The sequence below is a fragment of the Aphidius gifuensis genome, linkage group LG1 (assembly GCF_014905175.1).
Source record: "Aphidius gifuensis isolate YNYX2018 linkage group LG1, ASM1490517v1, whole genome shotgun sequence".
Lineage (NCBI taxonomy): Eukaryota > Metazoa > Arthropoda > Insecta > Hymenoptera > Braconidae > Aphidius > Aphidius gifuensis.
The window spans coordinates 30,298,049-30,322,136 of NC_057788.1; the positions used below are offsets into that span (position 1 = coordinate 30,298,049).

General features: G+C 27.4%; 1 protein-coding gene across 1 annotated transcript in view; it reads right to left on the reverse strand.

Moving 5' to 3' along the window:
* The window catches only part of LOC122860336 (nesprin-1), a 67,202-nt gene that overhangs the window by 6,846 nt on the left and 36,268 nt on the right, over nucleotides 1–24,088 (reverse strand). Inside the window, exons 23-30 of the mRNA XM_044164121.1 lie at nucleotides 14,245–23,079; nucleotides 13,483–13,593; nucleotides 13,121–13,420; nucleotides 12,909–13,043; nucleotides 6,380–11,836; nucleotides 6,008–6,307; nucleotides 4,846–5,802; nucleotides 1,312–1,614 (exon numbers count right to left, since the gene is read on the reverse strand). Coding sequence (XP_044020056.1) covers nucleotides 1,312–1,614; nucleotides 4,846–5,802; nucleotides 6,008–6,307; nucleotides 6,380–11,836; nucleotides 12,909–13,043; nucleotides 13,121–13,420; nucleotides 13,483–13,593; nucleotides 14,245–23,079 — 16,398 coding nt within the window. The remainder of the gene's footprint in view (nucleotides 1–1,311; nucleotides 1,615–4,845; nucleotides 5,803–6,007; nucleotides 6,308–6,379; nucleotides 11,837–12,908; nucleotides 13,044–13,120; nucleotides 13,421–13,482; nucleotides 13,594–14,244; nucleotides 23,080–24,088) is intronic.

A 24,088-nucleotide genomic window follows, 5' to 3' on the forward strand; every position in this document is an offset into this window, starting at 1 on the left:
AAGTTGATAAAAATAGCACAGACACAATATAGTGAGATGATTTTATTTATATTAAATAAATAAATAGATAAACTATAGTTTAGTAATTTTTTTTTGATATACAAATAATGATATATTTTTGTAATTTTGTTGGAGAATATATTAATATGTTGCGTTGTGTTATATGGTCGTGGACCAGACTGGCATCTGCGGGGATCGATGCCGGCACAGAGTTAAAAGAGTGAGATAAATTTTAGATGTTGAACAAAGATGAATCATACATAGTACTCTACTCATGACTGTGTATTGCCGCACCCTCTCGTCTGTGTTTAAATGAAGGGTGAATCCCTCCACTATTTAACAAAGTCACTGACACTGGGGGTACACGTGGGTCAAGATAGTATACAGATATAATAGAAAAAAAAAAAAGTCTAATCTAATATCCATTCTTTTCTATTTAAATAACTAACTTGACAATTGATAATAATTTTTTTTTTTAAACAAAAAAATATTCTACAATTATTATTTATAATATTTCGATATTATTTTCTGTTATTTTTTGTTTGTAATATTTTTTTTTTTGTAATTAAAATATTATTTTTTGTTTGATATTGATTTTAGTATTTGACTTGAAAAAATATTGAATTTTATCAATGGCAATTATTGTTTATATAAAAAAAATTATATAATAAAATAAAAATATATTATTTCAAAGTAGAAATTTGTTATAATTATTATTTGTTTTTATCTTATTTTTTCGAGTGATAAAAACTTTACTATCTTTTGTGCTCCCACTCAATGACCTTCCTGAAAATTGGGATTTTTTTTTTTTTTTCATTATATACATTCATATCACCCCAGCTCGTAGTGATGCCAGATGTCTTGTGTATTTTTTTTTATTCTATATTTTTATGAATCATCTGTATTTCTTTTTTTAAATTTATTTATTTCATTCAATGTCAAGTCACAACATCCAGCAAATCAAGAAAGGTTATGTAGATTTTTTTTTTTTTGAGTTATTTTTGTGTTAAAAATTCTCCTGATGTTTTTATTTAAAAAATAAAAATACCAGGCTATTTATTTATCATTATTGTTAGTTGAGATATGTCAACAATTTCAACTAGTAAATAACAAACCAGTAGGTCACTGGGTTATTGAAATTTTTCAATAAAAATTACTAAAATTGTAAAGTAATTCCAATTTTTCTACATCCTGGTTTTTTCTTTTTGCTAATTATGATTATGATTATTATTATACTTAATATTGTCCTTAAATTTGTAAAATAAATTTGTTGATTAATCATTAAAGCTTGATATGATTGATGTCTTTTACCTTGACTTGTTTACAGGCTTCCTCAGGTGGTAAATTTGTGACACTTCCCATTTGCAAATCAACCCAGGCTTTAACAGCTGCACTTGAATCACGATAATTTTCCCAAAGTCTAACAGCGTGTTGATATTTTGTACAAAGTTCATCTAATTCAGCTCGTGTATCTTGCCAAGCTTGAACAGCTTCATCAACAGCAGCATCAACAATTTTTCCAACTTCTGGTGTACAAGATTCACGTAATGGCTCAGCAGCTTCACGTAATTCATCAACAAGTACTTCTTGGGCACCAAGTGAACCATTCAATCCCTGTTTTTAATTAAAAAAAAATACACAATATTAATATATTATTAACATATTTTAATACAAAACAAATGACATGTGTCCCACCAAATTTTCAGGCATTTTATTTTTGTTTGTTTATTTATTTATTTGTCATTTTGTCCGTTGTCGCTAGTATATTCAAATTTGCTAAAAAAAAATTCTCATTGGTTCAAGGGCCCTTTATTTTAATTGGTCTATATTTTTATTACAATTATACTTCCCCCCCTTTTTTTACGGTCATATTGTTCTCGACCATTTCGCCTACGACACGGTAAAAAAAATTATTTTCGGGACGCTCAAGGACGCTCCTTATAATCCTGAAGTTTTATTGATTTTAATTGTGAAATAATATTTATTGAATTGCTGAATTTATCATAATATCATTGTTTAACATGGGGAGTAACATATTCAACGATAATTTAGAGAAAAAATTTCATTGTTGGGGTAAGAAAATTGAATTAAATTTTTTTTTTTTTTTTTTTGCTCAGCGACAATTGGGTTGTAAATTGCGATACGTAAATATTTTTATTTATTATCGGGTCAAGGACAAATCCATCAAGATGCATGTGTTTATTTTGATGCTTTGTTTATATTTTTTTTTTTTTGTTTTTATGCCGGATTTGTTCGGATTTTTTATGCTCCAATATTGTTGCTTGCGATCATGTTAAAAAAGTGAATAATTTTTCTGGACGTTCTTTGATAATGTCGTTTAATTTTACGTGTTTTTTGGAGTAAATAATATTTATTTAGTTTATGTATTCATTATCAAATGGTTGTTTATGATTTGGAGTATCGTAATCAACGAAAATTTGATGATAAAAAATTGATTTTATTTGCTCTGGAAGTTGCAACACACAGACGCCATGTTTTTTTTTTATTTTTAATATAAAAATATTTTTTTGGAGCATTTGAGTTTGCCTATTTATTATTGTTATTATTATTTCTCATCTTGACTCTTTTATTTATTTTTCTTGGAAAATATTAAAATAATGTAAATCAGTATAGGTATATTGATTTAAACGTTAAATAAATATATAAACAACTAATTTATATATTATTTTTTTATTTTAAAATAAATATAAAAATGTCAACAACAATTGGCATTTTTATATTAGCCACATGTGTATTAACACAATATTAGACATGTAAATTTACAAAAAGCACACACAATAAGCAAGTGCAAAAAAAAAAATAATTGAAATGCATTTTGTCAAGGTAAATTTATTTAAATAATTTACGTCTGCGAGTTGCAACAAACAGCAAGTAAAATGAAAAAAAAAAAAAAATTAAACTTCCGCAGTCCAATGACTTTAATTAACTATGTGTCTTGTTAATTTCAAGTCAGGTGGTGCTGATCCGATTGATCTTAGCATCAGACTTGTTTCTTATTAAAAAAAAAAAAAATAATATATTAATAGTTCACCGACCTATTCACACCTCTTATTTTATTTTTATAAATCGCCAGATAATTGAGAATAACAAAAGAAAAATTATATATTATTATTAGATAAATAATTTTTTAGTTATCGGAAAAAACGGGTGTGTACATCCCAATTAATAAGAATAAACAGGATATAAAATTTTACATTTCATTGGACTCCCTATGTTGATCCAACAATTTACTAAAAAAATATAAAAATAACCAAATGAGATATATAGGAAATATTTTCAAGATAAATGACGATAAAAATAGATAAAATATTTTAGTATTTTTTTAAATAACCAAATTGATAAGAAATTTATTTTTTCGTAATAATATTTAGCTATAGAAATTATTTCTAACGGTTTCAATATTCCACGAGTGATTATAATTAGTAATTACATATGCAACTAACATCCGCTATTCATAAACAGTTCATTAAACCCAAGAAATATACAAAAAAAAAATTAAAACCAATTCTATAAATCTCAAGGTCATTGCACATGTAGATATTTTTTTTTTTTCATTTTTTTTTGATAATGCATTTTGCACAATAAATAATAGCATTAAAAAAAATACTTCAAGTATTTTATTTATATACAAAATAATATCAGGTTATTAAAAAATAAAAAACAACTTGAAGTTTTTAAATTACAAAAGAAAGAATAAGTACTTTCGTTTCCGTTAAAAAAAAAAAAAAAAAACTGCACGAATGTAATTTAAAAGACTCGCAATAAAAATTTTAATTTGAAATTAAAAAAATTATTTTATAGTTTGAAAATTTAGAATTTGACGAGTTTTTAATTTATTTAATAAAAATTTTAATTTTAAATTGAAAAAACAATTTAAAAAAAATTATTTTATCGTTTGAAAATATTTCGAATTTTTCGAGTTTTAAATTTATTTATTTAATAAAAAAAAAATACTAGAATACTGCATTCTTTTAAATAAATATTTATATGTTATAAACATTATATTGGAATATGTGTGTGATGTCACCGATTGTTTAGTTTGTCTTGGAAATGCAATTTTCTATATATTTTTTAAATTGAGCACAAACCTTGCGCAAGCGTATTTTTAAATATTATATTTAATATTTATAATATGTCCTATATCGTGACCACGTGGAAATTCTCATTGCAATAAATAAAAAGAAGCATACTCAATACTGCAATATATCAAGTAGAAAAAAAAATCACATCCAGATTAATAAAAAAATAAAAATACTTATTAATTTTTAAAAATAAACTCCCCAAGATGATTCAAAGTCCGGGTGATGATAAAAATAAACGAGAAAATATTTTTGCCAATATATACACTTGATTTTTTTAAATATAAAAAAATAAATTTCACTCTAACATTTTCCTTACTTTTTTCAATTAAATTAAATCTAACACTCTATAAAAAAAACAACGTTTTAATATGAAAAAAAAAAAGTATATATTCAAGAGACAAAAAAAAAAAATTATTACGAAAATTTTAATTGATAATTTTTCAAGATTAAAATGTCATGACATTGCCGGTATATTTTTTTTTTAGAATAGCCATATCATAATGTACATTCGACTGAACTGACCCGCAATCCACTCAGTCGACTACTGATTATCTTGCGTCACAAATACAAAAAGGCAAATGCGATAAGCGTCTCTCTGCGCAGGCGTTTTTTATATACATATATTTAAAATACATAATGTGTAAATGAATTGTCAACAATATTTTAATCTCTAAAAAGAAAGTAGATAATTTTTTTTTGTTGTTGTTCAAATATAAATTTATAAAAATAAAAAAAACCATACCTCGAGTCTTTCAGTGGCCTTGAGTAATCTATCATAATCAACAGATCCCTGAACAGTCAATAGTTCCATCATATAATCAGCTTCTTGTACAGATTGTTGTACAAGTTCAAGTTGTCTTTCAAATCTTCGCCAAAGTAATAAACGATTTTTTAATATTGATAATATACGAGTACATCTTGATTCTAAATCAGTATGTACATCTTGTAGGCTTGATATATCTCTTTCAATACCAATTGGTGATACTGATACTCTCATACCACCAGGTAGTGTATGAAGTAATTGACGAAGACCCATTATGTCTTTCCATATTATTGATAATTCATCAGACACTTGTTGACATTTATCAACAGCACCAGAAACAATATCACTTGATTGTTTTTCAGCATTTTCACATTGATCAAGTATCAACTTTTCTTTATCATGTGATTTATTAATTTTTTTTAATCCACGTTGTAATATTTGTAAACGTTCACGTAGTAATTTTGATAAATCAAGTTCTTCATTTATTTGACATTCAATTCTTCTTCCCAATGATAAAAGTATACCAACACGTTCACTCTCAGCTAATGGTAACATACCAAGTCTACCTAATTCATTTTCAATAATTGATACTCTTTCATACATTATTGTTAATCTTTCAACATATAATTCTAATTCATCCTCGGTTTTTAATACACCATGAAAACTATCAATTGTTTTACGTAATTCATTTAATTCACGTTCAAGTAGTTCAAGTTTTTCATTAACTGGTATATTTTCACATGACAATGTATCAATTGCTAATTTTTGAATTGTTTTTATTTTATTTGATATACCATGCCATCTTTCTTCAAGTTCACCTTGATATTGTCTTTGTAACATTTCATCAGATAATGGTATTATTCTTAATGATTGTTCAAAACATATATTTGCCTCATTACGCATATTATTATGAACTTCATACTGTGCTTTTAATTCCTGTAATTAAAATAATAATCATACCGTTTAAAAAAAAAATCAATCAACTGGGAAAAAAGCAGCTATCAATGTGAAAAAAATTAAGATTGTTATCGTATTATTATTGGAAGTGTGCCAAAAGATAATTGAATAATCTTAAAATGCGCATTGACTATCATTGATTTATTTAAAAGATTTAAATGTTAAAAAAAATTAATTAATTTACCCAGAATTGACGCATTTGTCCTTGCCAATGATTTTGTACTGATCCAAGTTCTCTCTCAGCTCTTGCCATCCAATTATCAATACGATTAACAAGTATTTCACGTGTACACCAATAATCTTTAAATGATAATAAATATCTAAGTGATGAATCAACATTATCTTGAAGTATTAAAATTGCATCAAGTGCTTCAGTATAACAATCTTCTGAGTCTTCAATTTTAATGAGTTCTTGTAGTCCATTTGATATGTTTAAAAGTTGTATAAGACGATCATGATGAGTTGAAATGTCTGATGATAATATCTGAAATTAATTAATGATAATTTATTTTTATTTAATTATAAATAATGGTTAAATTAAAAATATTAAATTTACCTGATAGAGTGATATGTATTGATTGTAATCAGATGAAGTAACACTTTCAAGATCAGGAATTCTTTGATGAGCAACTTGAAGCCATCCACGTTCTTCTTTAATACTTTGTTCAAGTGTCATCCATCTTGATGCAGCAAGAGACATTTGTTGTGATCTTGCAGCAGCTGAGTCTAACAATGTACTTGATTTTTCATGCAATTTTTCATGCAAATTTGAGTATTTAATTTTTGTCTCTAGATCTAAATTATCCTCAAGTGATTCTAGAATTGCTTGACAATGACTTAAATTAACAAAAAATTTTCTATGTTTTTGTATTTCTTCTTGTAAATGTTCCAAGCTAACAATTGATATTGGATTTGATAATAAATCATCAGCAATATAAGTTATTTGTTCAAATTCTTTTAATGTTTGTTCATACTCTTCAGCAAGTGATAATAATTGTAATAATTTTTCTCTTTCAATATTAATATTATGCTCAATTGTTTGTGTGATGTCATATGAATTATAAATATCATCTGGTATTTTTTTACCTGGATAATCAAGTAATATATATTTTGATGTTTCTAATAAATTATTTATTTTCCATACATGACAACGATTTGTGCTTTCAATTTTTTCTAATTCTTCAATTTTCCAAATTGTTGATGATTCATTTTGTATTATCATTTCAAAGTAGCTTTTTTGTTCTTGTACAAGTCTGACAACTGTATTTATTTCATTTAAAAATTCATTCCATTTTGTAAGTTCAATATTTGTATTATTTTCTTCTTCAACTACAATATTTTCAATTGTTTTAACTTGATACTCAAGTGCTTTCATACATTCACGTATTCTTTCTTGATCATCTTCTGGATAAATTGTCTCAACATTTTGACAAATATCATCCAACTCTTGAATGCTATTATTAATATTTAAAATTTCATTTTTAACATCTACAAGTGTTAAACTGTCTTGATATGATGGACCACTTGATGAATCTTTACTTACAAATATTTTATACTCAATTGTCTCAAGCCAAGTTGTTATATTTTCGACAATTGTTATTAATGTTTCTTCAATAGCAATAATATTTTGTTGTTCAACAGCATTTTTCAAGCAATTTAATTCTTTTTTAATATCCTCCATGCGATTATCATTTGCATTTAGGCTTGAAATATTTTCTAGCATTGATAAATGAAGAATATTAAATAGGCTATTAGTTTTATTTGAATTTTCAAGATTTTTCAAACGTTCAGACATTAGTTTTGTTAGTCCAATTTTTTCGACAAGTTTACCAGTTTTATTTTCAACATTTAACAATGGCTCATTCAAGGTATCAACTGGTTCTGGATTTTTTTTAATTACAAGTTCTGGTTGTTGATTGTAATCTTTAATTTCTACTGATACATGCACCTCAGTCTCTCCACTTGAACCAGCAGCAACTAAAGTTTCTTGAATTTTTAAATTTTCTCTTCTTTCATTTTCTTCAAATGTTACTTTCAAACCAGCTTGTTGACTATGCTTATCATTTTTTTTATACTCTTCAAATTTAGTGACTTCCATGTCTCTGCCAGCTCTTTCAACAACAGCATTATCATTTTCATTACCTAACAATGGCTGAGTATTTTTTCTTGCAACATCAGAGTAGGATAATTTAACCAATGAATCCCTGGAGTCAATTGATTTATCATAAACAAATTCCAACTCATTATTTTGTGGTGATATATTTTTTTTATTATCAAATAGCTTTTTATTATTTTTTTTCTTTGAATGTTTACGTGATTTGCTACTACTGCTTGTTGTTGGTTCATGAATTTCTTGTGTCAGTGTAGTATCGTAACTTGAGTCAATCGATTCACTTGGTATTATTGATGAATCTGTCGTGACACTGTCTGACAATTCAAATGTTGCATGTACATGAATTTCTAAAGACGTATCATCATCATCATATTCTTGCTCTGTAAAACTAGGAGTCATTGATTTTTTTTCCATTTCAGATTTTAATAATTTTTCATTTTCTAATTTTACATTATCTTCAGTGATTGGTGTAATTATTTCCTCTACAGTTTTATTTAAATTAATTTTTTCATCATCAGAATTCATTATTGATTCATCATTTTTTATTTCTATTATTTTGATATCATCAATTTTTTGATCTGTTATTTCTAATGTTTGTTGACTGTGTTCAATTGTATCTGGTATAATTTGTACACTTTCTTCATGTGTTGGTATCAATTCTTCTTGAATACTTTGAACATTTTCATCAAGTGTTTCTTTGATAATTGGAGAAATTGTTTGTACTTCTTGTTCAGTTGTTATTTTATTATCATTTAATAATACATCTTGTTGTATTGGTGTTGTTTGTGCAACTGCTTCAATCATTGGCTCTGGACTATTTGTTTGAATTTCAATTTCTTCAGTTGACACGCGAGTTATTATTTCATCTGGGTCAGTTTGTGTTTCCATGGTTTCAACAATAATATTATCTATTATATCAGTTTGTACTTCTGTATTATCAATTTCTGGTGCTTCTGGAGTTGTTGGTTTACTTGTTTGTATTTCAATTTCAGTTTTTTCAATTATATCTGGTGTTATTGTTTGCATTCCAATTTCTTCATGTATAGTTTTTTCAATTTGTGGCTCAGGTGATGTTTGTTGTTCTGCATCTTGTGTTGTTTCAATTATTTTAATTGTTTGAGTTTCAATTTCTGTTGTATTAATTACTCTATCATCATCATCAATTGGTGATGTCTGTGTACCAATTATATCTGTTTCTTTTATTGTCATAATTTCGATAGGACTTGTTTGTATACTTTCTTCTTCTCTTGGTGTTTTTTCAGGTGTCATTGTTTGCACTGAACATACATCTTTTTCTGGTGAAATAATATCAATTGTTTGAACTGCTAAATGTAGTACTGGTGTTGGTGATGTTTGTACCTCAGTATCAATATCTTTTTCACGATTTTTTTGCTCTGGTTGATTAATTTCTTTTTCAATTTTTAATTCTTCTGGTTCAACAGCACCAGCTGAGACATCACGTGTTTCTAAAATTGTTTGTGTTTCAATTTCATTTAATTCTTTTTTATTTTTCATTAATTTATCATCATTTTTATTTGATATTGAATTTTCAGATGAATCATCGTGTACAATATCATCAGCAACTCCCTCAATTTTAGATTTTTTAGTTTTCTTTTTCTTCTTTTTTTTCTTACTCAATTCAATATCATCTTGTGTTAAAGAAACTTCATCATCAACTGTTGTTCTGTCATCTGGCTCATAGCCTGTCTCTTGAATTTCTTCATGAGGACTTGATAAACTTAGTGATGCTTCTGTTATTTCTAAAACATCTGCTTGTGGTTGTTCACTTAATTGTTTCAATGAATCTGATTGTGGTAAATTTATTTCAGTTGATTCAGCAATTGTCGTTGTCACAGAAGTACCTGGTGATGCTTCTGAATTTTTACGTTTTTTCTTTTTTTTATGTTTTCTACTTGATGTAGTTTCAGAATCACTTTTATCTGATAAATCAATGGTTTCAATTTTTTTTGGTATTTCTTCGACAATTGTACTTGTTGCTGGTAATTCAATATCAATTGATTCTTTAACAATTTTACAAATATCATCAGTACGTTCAGAAATTATATCAACACCAACTGAAGGAATTTTTTCTTTATTTAAATCTTGAATTGATAAAGAAATTTCTATTTTTTCATTAACTGGCTTGATTTCTTTGTCTAAATTTTTGTCAATAATATTTTTAAATTCTTCTTCAAGCCCTTGTTTTAATTGTAGATCTTGAGAAACATTTGACGTTGATTGAGCTGCTTCAACAGTTTGATTTTCTGCCATCGACATTAAAGATATTTGATTAATTTTTTTAGTTGTTGAAATTGATTTTTTATCTTCATCATCAGTCCTGGTATCATCAGCAATTCGCTGTTGTTCTTCTAGGACAACAGGAGTCATTTTAGCTTTATTAATAGCCGACTCTAAAGTGCCAGTATAATCAGTGTGCTGTTCTACAACTAACGTGCCACTTTCTACAAATATATCAGGTGTTTCTTTTTTTACTGGTGCATCGACTGACTTACAAATATCCTTGGTATCCAGTACATCAGTCTGGCTTGTTGTTGGCTCGATCTGTTCATCTTCCCTCAATCCATCAATCGCATCACCCGGTGTAAAAGTTACCTCATCATTGTCATTTTTATTTTCCTCTTGTATTGGCAATTCTTCATGAATACTCTCCGGTGTAAGTTCTCGAGCATCAGCACCAAAAAATGGTCCTTGAAGTGGACTAATTGGTTCTTTAGATGTTTGTGGTTCATCTAATTTTTCAGATAAATGTTGATGCTGTTCTTGTTGTTTTAAAACATTAATACTAATATGAGGAATACTTTCATTATCAATTTCAATGTCTTCAGGCTCTTCAACAATCTCCTCAGTAACTGTTTCTTTTCCATCAATTATTGTTATTTTTCTAATAATTTTTCTAGTTCTTTTAATCACACGACGAGTCACTTGTTGTACCATTGCATGAACAGTTGATGTTTGACTTGTATATCCACCTTCTTGAATTGCCAATTCATTATTTTGTTCCATAGTTTCTGGTTCTAATGATAATTCACCTTGAATAACTTGATGAGAATATTGAGGAGCTGAATTAAATTCTTCAACATGCAAATTATCATCTGAAGTACCAGTTATTACCTTACCACCATAGCTTTGTTTTGTTGTAGTTTCTAAAGAACCATCTGGTCTTGTACGAGTTACAGTAACTTGTTGTCCTTTTAATGTTGCTTCAGAAAATGATTGTACAACTGGTAAATCATCACCAGCTACAGTTGATACTAATGATTGATGATGTTGTGTTATTTGACTACTTGTCATTAATGTTTTACGTAATTTTTTAACAATAATACGCTTTGTACCATCAGCATCAACGACAATTTCAGTTGTTACATCATCAGGTTCAACTAAAATAGTTTCAAATGATTGTGGCGCTGCATGTTGAATATTTAATTCAGACATTGAATTTTCTTGAAATTTAGCATCTTTATAATTCATATCAACAACAATATCATCAGAATATGATAATTTTTTTTCATTATCAATAAATGTTTGAGTTAATTTTGATGATGGTATATTTTTAGTTGATATTTCAATGACATCATGTGTATCATTTGTGGATTTACGAATATTAATTGTTTCTTGTGATGTTGAGGGTTCCATTGTTGATGTTTGTATTGGTATTGAATGTGATATTGTAATTGGGGATTCTTGATTAATCATTGAAGTTGATTTTGTTAATTGTACTGGTTTTTTATCTGTTATTAAACTTTGACCAGTTTGTAATGAAACATCTGCCCATGAAAGTGAATCACCATCATTTGAATGGATTGAGGGAGCTTGGTCAAGGGTCATGTCATCCTGTAAGTCATCAGTTGTTTCAGATGATAATACTTGCTCCTCCAATTCCTGAAAAAATCAAGGATTTAGGAAAGGATGATTTTTTTTTTATTTAAACAATTTTATTTTACTTTTTTTCTTTATATTTTATTTTTATGATTAAAGATAATAGTAATGAATCATGAATATAGTGTTGATGATATGTTAGAAATTATTTACGTCTGTTTTTTTTTTTTTTTTTTCTTTTTTACAAATGAAAATAAATTAAATTACCAAGTTGATTGAAAAATTTTAATTCTTTTTCGAAATTACAATTTATCAACAATCCTAATAGACATGCAAATATTTATATTACATCCATTAGCTTAAGCTAAACAACAAGACCAAGTTGTTTTATTTATTTATAATATTTTTTTAAAATGAAAAAAAAAAAAAAAAAAAAGAAACAAACAGGATGATTATGCATTAAAAAAATAAAAAAATAAATATATATTTTTTAAATAAAAAACAAATTTCCAAAGAAGAAAATATAAATTTGTATAATAATTTTTTTATATTTTATAAAAAAAATGTCATAGAATTAATGCATTTGCCCATAAAATAAAGAAAAAAAATTATATAAATTTACTTGACTCTTTGAAGACTGTTCTTCTATATAAAAAAAAAATACTTCACTTATTATTATTATTTTTTTTCAATGCAAAATGATGATGATGACAATGAATATGAATAATAATTATGAATGATAGTAAAAATGTACATGATATACAAGAAAAGACAGTTGTGAATAAACATATTATGCAAAGCAATATTTAACTAAATCTACTCCCATAAACAAATTGTTTTTAAATTAAATTAAATTAAATTAACCCAAGCACCACCACCACCACCACCAAGATAATCAAAACAAAAAAAAAAAAAACAAAATGGATAAATATTTTAAATCAAGATAAAATAATTAAACTCTACAAGTGACCTTGCACTAAGCAAGACCCCCGAAAGTATAAAAATAATTAAATCATTTTTAATTAAATTATTTATAAAAAATGTTTTTTTTTTTTTTCTTTTTATAAATTATTTAAGCGTGTCCCATCACCGTAGCATGATGCATAAATATTGTGCTGTTGTAAACATGTTGTACCTGCTGCTTTTGTTTTATTCTCAATGTTGTTTCAACAAGTGCATCTTTAAGTTTTCCAGCAAGACCATTGACTTCTGGTAATGATTCCAATTCACTAACTTTAATTGTTCTTCTTGATAAATCCTCCTGTAAAGCCTACGAACAATAGAAAAAGTTATTTATTTTGTCCAAACAAAATTAATATTCATTTTTTTATATAGAAAAATATTAACCTTGTATGATTCTATGGTGTGTTGTTGATTTATTGATGAAATTAAATTTTGTAACCAAACATCAGTTTCTTCCAAAAACTTTTGATAAGTCATTATTTCATTTTCACGTTTTTGATAAATTTCTTTTGCCATTTTAAGTGCTGATTTACCCTGTTCTGATTGTCCAATAAGCTCAGTAATTCTCACACGAATTCCATCAAGTGATGATGACAAACGTTGTTCATTTGGCGAAATTTTTGTTATTTTTTCATTGAGATTTGTAGCTTGTTTATCAAATTTACGAAGTGACTTCAAGATTGTCTGTAAATTAATATTTTTTATTAATTTAAAAATATTATTTATTATTTAAATTTAATTCTTACCGTTATTGCTGTTAGCATAGTATCAATACTGTCCTCAGGTATAGAATTTAATGACTCTTCTAATTTATTAACTGATTGACGTAATTTATCAATATCATTGCCCAAAAATTCCTGAAAAATTCACATCAAAATTTTATTAACACATGATTATATTTAATTACAAAAAAAAATAATCAACAAAAACAATGAAAAAATATATTTCGTGCATTTAATTATAATAAAATCCTGTTAAAAAAAATTCAGGGATTATAATAATAATTAATAAAATTAATAATTAGTTAGGTCAACGAATTAATAATAAATATCACCAACAAAACCTGTGAAAAACAAATATGTCATTGTTTATAATAATTGGCTCGACCTATCAGCGTCCAGTGTGTCTTTACAAGCGTCTTCCGGATTTTAAATATTTTTTAAATCATTTTTTTTTTTAAATTTAATTAAACAAATAACACATATTGTTAAAAATGACATATGGACACAGATAAGTCGACTCAACTGGAGTTGTGTTAATGACTGAAACATGCAGCTTTTTCCAACTAAAAAGCCAAGATAAAAAAAAAAAAGAAAATTAATAATTAATTTTTTTAATGATAATTGACAAACTTTTGGAAGATAAAACACTCCAATAAAAAAATATAATATTTATGATTGATAATGGTTATTGGATTCGTTACAAATGATTGAAAAAAAAAAATACTGATAAAATCATGTTAAAATGCAAAAAAAACGACCGAGCACTTGGCGAATTTATATTTGCACCTTGTACCGGTTTCCAAAATCTTCATTGATTGTCATTTCTCTTTCCAATGTTGTGTTCATCTGGTCCTCATTTTCATGACCTAAATCCTGTTTTGATTGTGGATGGGTATTGTCAAAGGATTGTGTTAATAATGATGTAGATGATTTATCAATGATAGTGTTATTATAATTATCTAAATTTGAAATACTATTAATATTAACCGGTTTATATTTTTTTTCGAGTGATAAATATGTACTATAGTCATTCCATGAACACATGCCACCAGGTAAATCACCAACAAGGCGTTCAGTATGTGGGGCTGATGATAAATCGCGTGATTGATTAGTTGAAGGATCATTTGATCCACCACCACCATTATTATTACTACCACCACCACCACCAGAATTATCATTATTATCATCATGAGAATAAGATTTATTTAATTTTTGAACCTTTTCTTTATTTTTTGATGATATATTTTCGAAATATTCACGTTCTGCATTATGATATGAATTTTTATCAGTCCAGAAATCATCGAGTGACATAAAATGACAGCTATCTTCTTCGTTATCTAACTCTTCAGGATTTGTTGTGTGACTTACAACAACAATGTCATCTTCATCAATGTAAAATTGTACTTTTGATGTTGATGTATCACATATTTCAACTGGTGAATTGTCAGATTGTGCTGATAAATCACTTGATGCTTTTGCTTTTGGCAAGGGTCTTTGTTCAAAAACAGGTAGCTCTTCGGATTTTATTTTTTCTGGAGATACTGGAGGAATTATTACCATGTCTTGAAGCAAGGGACAATCTTGAGTAGGTTCTGGTTGGGTTATTGAATTTGAATCCAACCTAATTACACAAAATTCAGCATCTTTTAAATCTTCTGGAGTTGCTGGCTCATCAATTTTTTTATCTTGTTCAACTCGTTCAACTTTAAATTTGTTTGTTGTACATTCAGGTTTTGTTTCAATAATTGATTGGGATTTTTTTACTTCAACTGGTACTACTTTATCAGACTCAGCTTGTTTTTGTTGTTCAATTATTGGTACAGTGATAATTTCTTTAACTTTCGCTTGGTCTTTTGATTTATTTTTTGATTCTTCTGCAGCCACTATTGGTTCTTCTTTTTTAGACATTGATTTTTGATTTTTAACTGACTCAGTATTTTGTTTATCATCGACAATTGGAGTATTTTGATTTTTCTTTGATTTATCATTTTTAGATTTATTTTTTGCTTGGCTTTTTTCCTTTACTAATTCAATGGGTTTTATTTCTACATCCTCTTTTTTAATGTCAATTTTTTCAGTAACCTTTTCATCTTTAATAACAACAGGAACTTTATCATTGTCAGTTTTTTTATTATTATCTTTTTTATTTTTCTTTTTATCTTGAGTAATTTTTTCTTTTGATGTATCTTTTATTTCTACTTTGGGCTCATCAATTTTTTTTTCTGTTGAGGTACCAGCTTCGATAGGATTTTCAATATTTTCTATTTTTATTTCAGCTTTAGGTTTTGTTGATTTATTATTATTTTTATTATTATTTTTACCAGTAACATTTGTGTCTTTTGGTATTTCTTTTATCTCAGGTTTTACATTCTCATCTAATTTTATTTCTGTAATAATTTTTTCTTGTTCAGGTTTTTTATTATCTTTTTGTTTCTTTTTTTTCTTATCTTGTTTTGCTTTGTCTGGTTTTGATACATCAACTGGAGTCTCTTGTTCTTTTTTTGAATTAGAATTTTTTTGTTGTTTTTCATTGTCAGTTGCAATTTCAACTGGTTCATTTTTAATTTGAATATTTTTTTGTATTTTATCTTGTTGATTTTTGTCATTCGAAGTACCAGTAGTTTGAGAAGGGATTTGAACATCACGTCTAACACTTCTTGAACGTGATCTGGATCTACGACTTCGTAATTCTCGTCGATTGACATATTCTATAAAACCTTGTTCATCAACCTGTACAACATTCTCAATAGGTTCTGGATGAGATACTTCTTCAACAATTATTTGAACATTGTTAATTGAACCAGGATGTGCTGGTGGTTTTTTATCTATAGTTTTAACAACTGGTTCAAGTGTTTCTGATAGTTTCTTGGCAGTAACTGTAGCCCAAGAAATTCCTTCTGGATCTAATTTACCAGCATCTTCAACGATTACTGGCGCTGGAATTTTTGAAGGTGCAAAGTCAACCTCATCAATTGATTTATCACTTTTTTTATCAACATTTGACTTTTCTTTTTTATTTATCATTGAACTTGCTGAGGATGTTTTTTGTTTATTTTTATCTTGAGATTGTTTAATGGGTTTTGGCTTACAAATAACTATTTCTTCTTCTTCTTGAGGAGATGGACTTCGAGATTTAGCAACTTGTGCGTATGATTTATTACCAGGATTGAGACTATCTGCTTCAGAGGAAGTTGGACTTGATCTTGTGCATGCTACTTGTTCAGTTTGTTCAGTAGTGACACTGACTGTTGCTGGTGTTGAAGATTTGGCATTTGGAGCAGCTGATTTTTTATCTTTTTTTCCTGCTTTTTTAGAAGGCTCTTGTTTTGGCTTTTCAATTGGTTCAGTTTTTACAAGTTTTTCATCTTGTTTTTTAGAATTTCCAGCAGGTACTTCTTTGATATTTTTATTTTCTTTTTCAACTGGCTTATTAATTATTTTTTCATCAGTTTTTTTAGCTTCTTTTGCAATTGGCTTTTCAATTATTTTTTTATCTTCTTTTTTAATTTCTTTTTCTACTGGTTGTTCAATCAATTTTTCAGCTGACTTTTTAATTTCTTTTTCAACAGGTTTTTCATCAGGTTTTTTAATTTCTTTTTCTAATTGTTTTTTATTTATTTTTTCAGCTGATTTTTTCATTTCTTTTTCAATTATTTTTTCTTCAGGTTTAATTATTTCTTTATCAACTGGCTTTTCAATCAATTTTTCAGCTTGTTTTTCAATTATTTTTTCATCAAGTTTTTTAATTTCTTTTTCCGATTGTTTTTTATTTATTTTTTCAGCTGGTTTTTTAATTTCTTTATCAATGGGCTTTTCAATTAATTTTTCAGCTGGTTTTTCAATTATTTTTTCGACTGGTTTTTTAATTTCTTCATCAACTGGCTTTTCAATTAATTTTTCAGTCGATTTTTTAATTTCTTTTTCAACTGGTTTTTTTATTTCTTTATCAACTGGCTTTTCAATTAATTTTTCAGCTGGTTTTTCAATTATTTTATCATCTAATTTTTCTACAAGTTGTTTTGAAGAAGATGATGAATCTTTTTGTGTTTTTTCTTTTTTCTTTTGAGAATTATCTTTAGATTTTTCCTGTGATTTTGTAATTTCAGTTGTTGTTTTTTTATTTTGTTCAATTTCTTGCTTTTCTAATTTTTTAACATCATCTTCTTTTGATTTTTCAATAGATTTGTCAACTGGTAATTTTTTGTTTAATTTTTCAACACCCTTTTTATCAACATTGTCATTTGATTTTTTTACAAGAGGCTCATCATCATCAAAATCATCATCAATCGACATTGGCTCATCCAAAATACTCATCCAATCATCATCAGCAACTAAATGAATTTTTTTTGTTTCTTCAACAATTTCTTTTGGCTTCATTTTTGATTCCTGAATAATCCTTCCAATGCTACTCGATCTTGGACGTGGTTCTGACTGTGGAGGAGCACGAGGCTCTTCTAAAACTTGAACAACCTTGAAATTTTCGTGGAATTGATTTTCAGCCTCAGAGTACTGATGATAGTCCAGGTAATAAGGACGAACAAGATCTTCTGAAACTGCCTGTAAACCTTCATCTTTACCTTCTAATTTTTCTTCAATTTTATTTTCAACATCACCCTTATTTTTTATTGTATTTTTAATTTCAACTTTATCCTCTATTAATTTTTTAGTCTCATTCAATAATTCAGCACACTCTTCAGTTATTTTTTCAGATTCTTTTATGATAATTTCTTCACTTGGACTCTTTATCTCCACTGAAGCAGAAATTTTTTTATCTTCTACTTTTTCAACTGGTAATTTTACATCAACACATTCTTTAGATATTTTTTTGGGCTCAGTGACAAAAAAATCATCAGACAAAGGCAAAGCTGGTCGCTTCTTCTTCTTTTTCATTTTATCTGCCATGGCCTTCATCATAGCTTCATCCTCAACCGACACAACCTCTTCTTTTTTTTCTGGTTCTTTTACCTGACTAACATTAATAACAGACAAATTATCGGTTTTTGTTACGCGAGTTTTTTTTCTATCCTGTACACTACCGAACAAGGGAGCATTATCACCACCTTCAACAATCATTTCTGGGGACGAAGAAATTATTGCTTGACCAGTTTCTTTTGAAGCTGTTTTATCAATTGACATTGGCTTTACTTTGGATTCATTTTCAACGACTTGGTTTAAATTTTTTTCATTTATTTGTAATGATGACTGAGCAATTGAAATGTCTACTGGCTCAGTGCCAATCATAGCGTATGTTGTTGTTAAACTGGCCTCTACATTAGCTGGACGTAATGCAACAAGTTCATCTTTTGTAGTTTTTGGCAGTGTAACATTTTCCAATATTTCAACTGATGTTGTTGATTTAACAGCAGGTGGACTTATTTCATCAGTTCCACTTCTTGTTGTTGTAACAGTTGTTATTTTTTTTTCAATAATAACTGCTTTACCTGGAGGACAATTTATTAACATTGAACTATGTGGTTTTTGAATATCATCTTTTGAACATTTTTTTGCTAATTCATTTTGTTTTTTATCATCAATTTTTTTGGCTTCAATAATTTTGGCATTTTCATTTGATGAGCATGATTTTGTTGGCGTTAAATCAATTTTCGCAAGAGTTTTTGCTTTGGCAATTGTTCTTTTAGGAGAATTTTCTTTTGGTTTAACTTCCATTGTTTCAACAACATATGTTGGTGCTATTTTTTCAACAATTATTTTTTCTGGACTTTGATTTTTAGATCTTATAAATGATTTTGCTTTTTGTAATATTGGAACTGGTTTATCAGCAGGTTTTTCAATTACTTTTTCAATTATTTTTTCAGCAGGTTTGTCAGTTATTTTTTCAGCAGGTTTTTCAATTGATTTTTCATCAGATTTTTCAGTTATTTTTTCAACTGGTTTTTCAATTATTTTTTCAGCAGGTTTTTTTGGCTCATCAGCAGGTTTTACTTCTGATTTTACAATTTTTTCAATTGGAATTTCAGCTATCGGTTTATCAGTGGATTTATTTTCTGATATTTTATCTTCTTTAACCGCAACAGCAATTTTACCAACAGATTTTTCAGATTTTTTGTCAGATATTTCAGGTGATTTTTTTTCAATTGGTTCAGGTGTCTCTTTTTTATCAGACTTGTCTAACTTTTTAGGAGCATTTGAAATAGTTTCCAAAGCTGGTGTTTTAATATCTGCTTCAATTTTTTCAGCTGTTTTTTCAATTGTCTTTTCACTTTGTTGTTGAACATTGGCTTTATCTTTTTGTTGTTTTTTTGATTTTTGTTTTTCTTCTGTCGCCAATTTTTTATTGTCTTGAACAGGTACTTCAACTGATTTTTTTATTGATAAATCTTCAACTGGTTTATCTTCTTTTTTCTGTATTTTTTTTTCTTGTGACTTTTCTTTTGTATCTAATTTTTTTATTTCCTCCACAGAAATTTCTTTTGGTTTTTCAGTTTCTATTTTTTCAATTAATTTTTCTTTGTTTTCTTTTTTAGATTTAGAAACTTGTTGTGAGTTTGATTTTTGTGGCTCTTGAATTTCAGCAGATTTTTTAATTTGTTCCACATTAATTTTTTCTTTTTCCTCTGCTTTTTGTTTTGGCATTTGTTTTGAATCTGATTTTTCAACTGTCTTAGTTGGCAATTGTTTAGGCAAAGATTCAATAATTTTTATTGGCTCTTTTGTATCAGGTTCATCTGATTTTACTACAACTTGTTCAACAGGATTTTTCTTGTTTTGTTTTTTTGATTTTTGTTTTCCATCAGACACCTGTGATATTTCAACAGGTTTTTCAACAGCTGATATTTTAATTTCTTGTTCAATATTGTCTTTTTCTTTTAAATCTAATTTAGCCACGTCAATTGGTACATCAACTTGAGATTTAATAACTGGACTATCAATTATTTTTTCTTTTCCTTTTTTATTTCCTTTTGTTTGTTGTTTTTTAACATCTGATTTTTTAGACTCATCAACTGGTACCACTGCCGTCGCCTCAATCTTTTGAGGTAATTTTTCAATCGACTGTTCAATTTTTTCTTCAACTATTTTTTTTACTTCAGATGGCTGTTCTACATCTGGTTTTTTAGCAACATCAACTGCTATTTTTTCTTTTTCAATTACAATTTTATCTTTAGCCTGTTTCTTTGATTTTTTATTTTGTTTTGCATCTTTTTTAGACTCATCATTTTTTATTTCTACATTATCTTTATTTTCTATATTTTCTTTTTTATCAATCAATGCTTTTGGCTCTTCAATTGGAGCTGTTATTTTATCAACTTGATTTGATTTTTCAATTGGCTTTTCAATTACCTGTTCAACAATTTTTTCCTTGAGCTGTTTCTTTGACTTTGAATTATTTTTTGTCTTTGTTGAATTATCAGTTAAATTTTCAGTTGGTTTTTCAATAGGAATTATTTTATTTGTTTCTTTTAATTCCTTTGTCTCATCGACTTTAATTTCTATCGATTTATCAACAATTTGTTCTACTACCTGTTTATTTTTCTTTTGTTTTTTAGATTTTTGTTCTGGTTTTGTCTCAGATTTTATTGTCTCTTGTACCTTTGGTACTTCAATTATTTTTTCTGGTGATTTTTTACTTTTATCATCAACTGATTCTTTTTTTACCACTTCAACTTTTTCTTTATTTTGTTTCTTTGATATTTTATTATCTATCTTGGAAATTTCTTCAATAATTTCTTTATTATTTTTATCAACTTGCTTGTTTTCTTTTCCTTTTACTTTATTTTTTTGTTTTTCAAGTTCTTCAATTTCTTTAAGTGCCTTGTCAATATCATCATCTTGATTTTTATTATTATTTTTATTTTTCTTTTGTTTCTTTTTATTTTTTTGTTCATCAACAATTTCTACAACTTCATTATCATTTTTTTTATCTTGTAATTTTTTTTCTTTTTTATCAACAACTTGAGTTAAATTTTTTTCATCATTATTATCTTTAACAATTTTATTATTTTCATTAGATTTTTCATTTTTATTTTTTAATTTTTTATTATCCTTTCCAGTTTGTTCATTACGTTTACCTTTGTCATCTTGATTTTTTTTCTTACTATCTTTTTTCTTAATTGTATCCCAATCATTGTCTTTTGATTTTTTCATAACTTCAGACTCCGCTATTAATGTCATTTCTGATCTATCAAGTTTTGCTTGTGGTGGAGTGACTTCATGTGGTGAATGTGATCGTCTTGATCGATCAGTAGCAAGTTCACTCGGTGGTGAGGGTGTAGTTGGTACTGCCAAACCTTGTGAAAGAATTTTAGCATACGATATTGAAGAGCCTTGGTTATCCTGGCTTTCTTCTTCTTTATCTGCTTCAATATTTTTAATTTCTTCAACAATTACATGTTGTTTTTCTACAATTATTTTTTCTTCTTCAACAATTGGCTTGTTAATTACCTGCTCAGGTTCAATAATTTCTTGTAAATGTTGAATATTTTGATTTGGTATTTGTTGCTGTGATATTTCAGGCATATGACTCATGACAGGTTGATAAATAATACCACTTGGAGAACACTGTTGCTGTTGCATAGCAGCTTGTTGATAAATATCACTTGGCATATAAGCTTGCTGTGGAACATAGTGCTCATTGCTATATCCCATATGACCATCGTATGGATTCATAGCAACATCAAGCTGTGTAACTGGCTGATGACCTTGTGGATAAACAAATGAACCAACTGGATAAGCCATTGTTCTCATATTTGTATTTATAAATCCAACTAATTCTGGTATTTGTGGCATAAATGTATACATATCAGGCTGTGGAGCTAATTGATAATTTTCAATTGGAACATCTGACCAAGTTTCTTTTATAAATGATGGTTGTTGTTGGCTCAATTGTACTTGTGCTTGCATATCTTGATATGGAATTTCCATTCTTTGATAATTAACTGCTTCTTGAGTTCTCATAACTTGAGGAGCATCAACAATCTCTACATGTTGTTGTTGTTGTTCTTGAATTTCTTGTTCATAATGTTTTTGCTCATACTCACTTGGTATGTTAATAATATCTCTGGGATCTTTTTCAATATCAACTTCTGATAATTGAGCTTGTGCACGATTTCTAAGTATTTCTGCATATGATGTTGAGCCTGGATTCCATATTGGACTTGGTGATCTTCTAGTTGAATCTTTAACATTCAATTTTGTAGCTAAATCTGACTGTTTTTTATTATCATCATGTGTTGAAGCATCAACATCAGTTGTTATTTGTATTTGAGGTGAGCTTTCATGCGTTATTTTTTTAGATTTTGATTTTCTATTTGGTGAACGTCCTTTTCTTCCAGTTGATTGTTGATTATTAATTTTTTTTTGTTTATCTACTTGTTCTTTTGGTGATTTTGGTAATTTTTTTGGTACCTGCTGAGGACGTATACCAATTGGACGATGTAGTTGTGGGGTTGTTGGAGGTGGTGTATGTGGTTGTGATCTAAAAGGACTCGTTCCACGTGATGCTGGATTTGAATGACCTGCAGCAATAGCAGCGTATGATACAACACCAGTATATTTCATAGTCATCTGATCACTTGGTTGTACATAGTATGGGTCGATTGTATGAATCTCATCCAATAGTTGCCTTGATTGATGACGCCAATTGTCGATTCTTGTCTGCAAGGCCTTTACGCCATAGCGTAATAGCCAAAGAACATGGTCAATCAATTTTATTTTATCTCAATTTTATTTATTTTTTTCTTAATTAGGATAAATGATGGGGAAATTAAGCGCTGAATTATTCTCACTATTTGATAATTATATTTTATTGAGAATAATTTATCCTCATACCCCTCCAAAATATTATTTGCTAATGAATTAAATTATGAAATAAAGAAAACAACTGTATATGTTCTGTATGATTCATTTTTTTTTTTTATTTATAAATTTATTTTTTTCAATTAATTAAAACTCAAATTCGACGCGATTTTTTATGTTTTTTTTTTTTTTATAAATAGAATGTAAAGAAGACGTCAAGCTAGAGTTTTTTTTGTTTTTTTTTTAAAGATAATTAATGATTTATGAAATTTAAACACAATCCTAAATATTCGATTATAAAATGCTAAGGTTCGAGTGGTTCAATGTCTGGTGTTCCACGTTGTACAAGTAACTTTGAACGTTCTGTTCTCGATTGTATTTTACTTTGAAGGGATCTTATCCTTTCGCGGTATGTCTTTGTTGTATTTCAAGTGTTGGATAACGTTTTGAGGTTGTATATTTATCGATAGAGAAAGAGGCAGTTTAATTGTCATATTGAAAATGAATTTTATGATTTAATGAATTGTTGATGAAATGAATATGAAGAGATTTGTGTAAAGGATAAAAATAATAGGAATGAAAAAAAGGAAAAAAAATAATTTATAAATGAACAATAACCAACGAAAAATTTTTAAATAAATTCTAAATAATATTAATGATAAATTAATTCTATTATTAATTTGATGATAGAAAAAAAAATCATATATGTAACTTGATTATGTTACGTTTGTTGTCTCCAACGTTTTTTTTTTTTTCATTTTTTTTTTTTATTATACCGTGTAAGACGATTGTGACACATGAACAAATTGTGAATTATATAAAATAATTCATTTAAAAAAATTTAAAAACCAAGTGTGCAAGAAAATAATTTTTAAAA